This window comes from Gossypium hirsutum, chromosome A05 (genome assembly GCF_007990345.1).
Source record: "Gossypium hirsutum isolate 1008001.06 chromosome A05, Gossypium_hirsutum_v2.1, whole genome shotgun sequence".
Taxonomy (NCBI): Eukaryota; Viridiplantae; Streptophyta; class Magnoliopsida; order Malvales; family Malvaceae; genus Gossypium; species Gossypium hirsutum.
The window spans coordinates 3332614-3334787 of record NC_053428.1 but is presented as its reverse complement, the minus strand read 5'-3'; the positions used below and the strand labels follow the sequence as shown (position 1 = coordinate 3334787).

Genomic DNA, 2174 nt, shown 5'->3' with positions numbered 1-2174 from the left:
CTTTCGTGCTTGTTGTATAATGTAAATATAACACAAATTAATCAAATTTATGAACATATATTAATTTCAAATTATACATTTTATTATTTATTAAATATTATATTAAATATATATTTATACTTTAATACATAATTTTTATAATAAAAAAATTAATCTTTAATTATACTAATAATACTAGGAAGTCGCCAATTAATTTCATACCTCTAATAATTCTAAGTTTACTAGAAACTGAGATGCTATGTAAGAAAAAAATAGAGGCGGTGGGCAAAAAAATTAATAATAAGGAAAAAGTGAAAAATAATAAAAGAAATATTAAAAATGTGAGCGATAAGAAATTTTTTTAGAATAGTGATAAAATTATTAAAAAGTTGTTGGTAAGAGGAAAAAACTTGAACGGGAATAGTAAAAAAACAAGTAAATAAGATTTTAGAAGCCCTACATAAAAATAAAAATAAAATACATTATTACTTTGCTGCCTGTTATTTCCCATAAAAATAAACCAACGCATAAATAAATAACTTACATGCATGGATGCAAATACATTCTTTTTTTTTCCCTTTTTTTTATACATGTCTTAAATTACTTCTAAAATTCCAAATTTCAGATGAAATTAAAGGATATTATATACTTAATTTCATATTTTTCAAATTACTATAATAACTGCGGCGCTAATCAAAGCTACAAAGTGAACCATGCAAGCTTGTCTTTATCTGTGTTGATTGAAGTAACTTACGAGGTGGATCAACGACGTCAAGTTGGAGCAAGAAGAACCTCCATTTTCAACTGCCATTTTTGCCATCTCTCCAAGCTTTTTAGCTCTTTTCTTCCTCTCTTCCCCTTCCTCTCCTCCATCAATCACCTGTTTTATAGCCTTCATTACGTCCTCCTTTTTCACCAACACCTCGGGCGCTTTCATGGGTTTGTCAACCCCAATCTTCACTCCAATCTTCACCACTTGCACTATTAACTTCTCATTGTAAAACTGTTCGCTAGACATCGGCCACGTTATCAATGGCAAACCAGCAATGATTCCTTCCAGTGTTGAACTCCAACCACAGTGTGTTATGAAACCTCCTATTTCTGGTTTTGACAGTATTTGAACTTGGGGTGCCCATCCTCGGATTATAAGCCCTCTCCCTTTAACCCTCTCTTCAAAATTTTGCTCTTTGAACCATTTGTCTAGCTCTGCCGTGTAGCTTCCTTCTTTGATTACCCAAATGAAGGGACAATTTGAGGTTTCTAACCCTAACCCAAGCTCCATTAATTGTTGATCAAATATATGACACAGGCTACCAAAGCAAACGTAAATTACAGAGTTCGGTTTCTGAGAATCAAGCCAATTTAAGCTCTCGTGGTCGTCGATGGAGGCTTCGCTCCGTGTTGTTTTGTTGTATAAACAAAGTGGTCCGATACACCAAAGGTTGTTTACGAATTTCTGGTATGCTTTAACGTACCCTGGTTCCAACTCTAGGAAAGAATTCACTAACACCGCCATGGCCGAAGCTTCAGCTTCTTTAAACTGCTTTAAAACTTTCTTAGAATCATCTAAGCTTTGATTTCCAAAGCAAGGTAATTGGGCCTTAGTAATTTCGATTCTATCAGGCAAATCAGGCACCAAAACAGGCTCGAAATCCGATTTGTCCCTCTCATCAAACACCTTGTAGTGATCAATGTTATGAGAGCAAAGGAGAGTGAAGCAAGAAACTGTGTGAAATACAACTCTGGAAACATTGAATTTAAGAGCGAGAATTGAAGTCCAAGGGAAACAAACGTCGGAAATAATACAACTGGGAAGGGAAAGGGAGTCTAAACCTTGAAGCCATTTCTCCAATGGTGGTTGTAGCATATTACTAGCTTGGAAGAACTTTGTGGCCATGTCTGGAGAAGGGAGTGAGTCCATAGCTTCACATCCTTGAGGTAATCCAACTTCTTGGGCGGGAAAATATAATGGAAGAAACTGGATGTTGAGGTTGAAATTTATGACATAGTCATCACTGAAACGAGCTGCATTAAGGGGTGTCGTTACAATGGTAACTTGTTGGCCATGGTGTGCGAGTGCTTTGGCCATATCGGTGAAGGGAATAAGATGGCTTCGGGTCATTAAAGGGATAAGCAGGAAATGATGGATCGGCTGCTGGTTTAAGGAAGCCATTTTTTGCAAAGCTTTCGTTAAC

At 35.8% G+C, this 2174-nt stretch overlaps 1 protein-coding gene across 1 annotated transcript; it reads right to left on the bottom strand.

Moving 5' to 3' along the window:
* Positions 1 to 452: 452 nt before the first annotated feature.
* Positions 453 to 2174, bottom strand: LOC107958769 (UDP-glycosyltransferase 73C3). Its single transcript, XM_016894623.2, has one exon. It carries the CDS (start codon positions 2150 to 2152, stop codon positions 707 to 709), a length of 1446 nt encoding a protein of 481 aa, XP_016750112.1. The 5' UTR covers positions 2153 to 2174; the 3' UTR covers positions 453 to 706.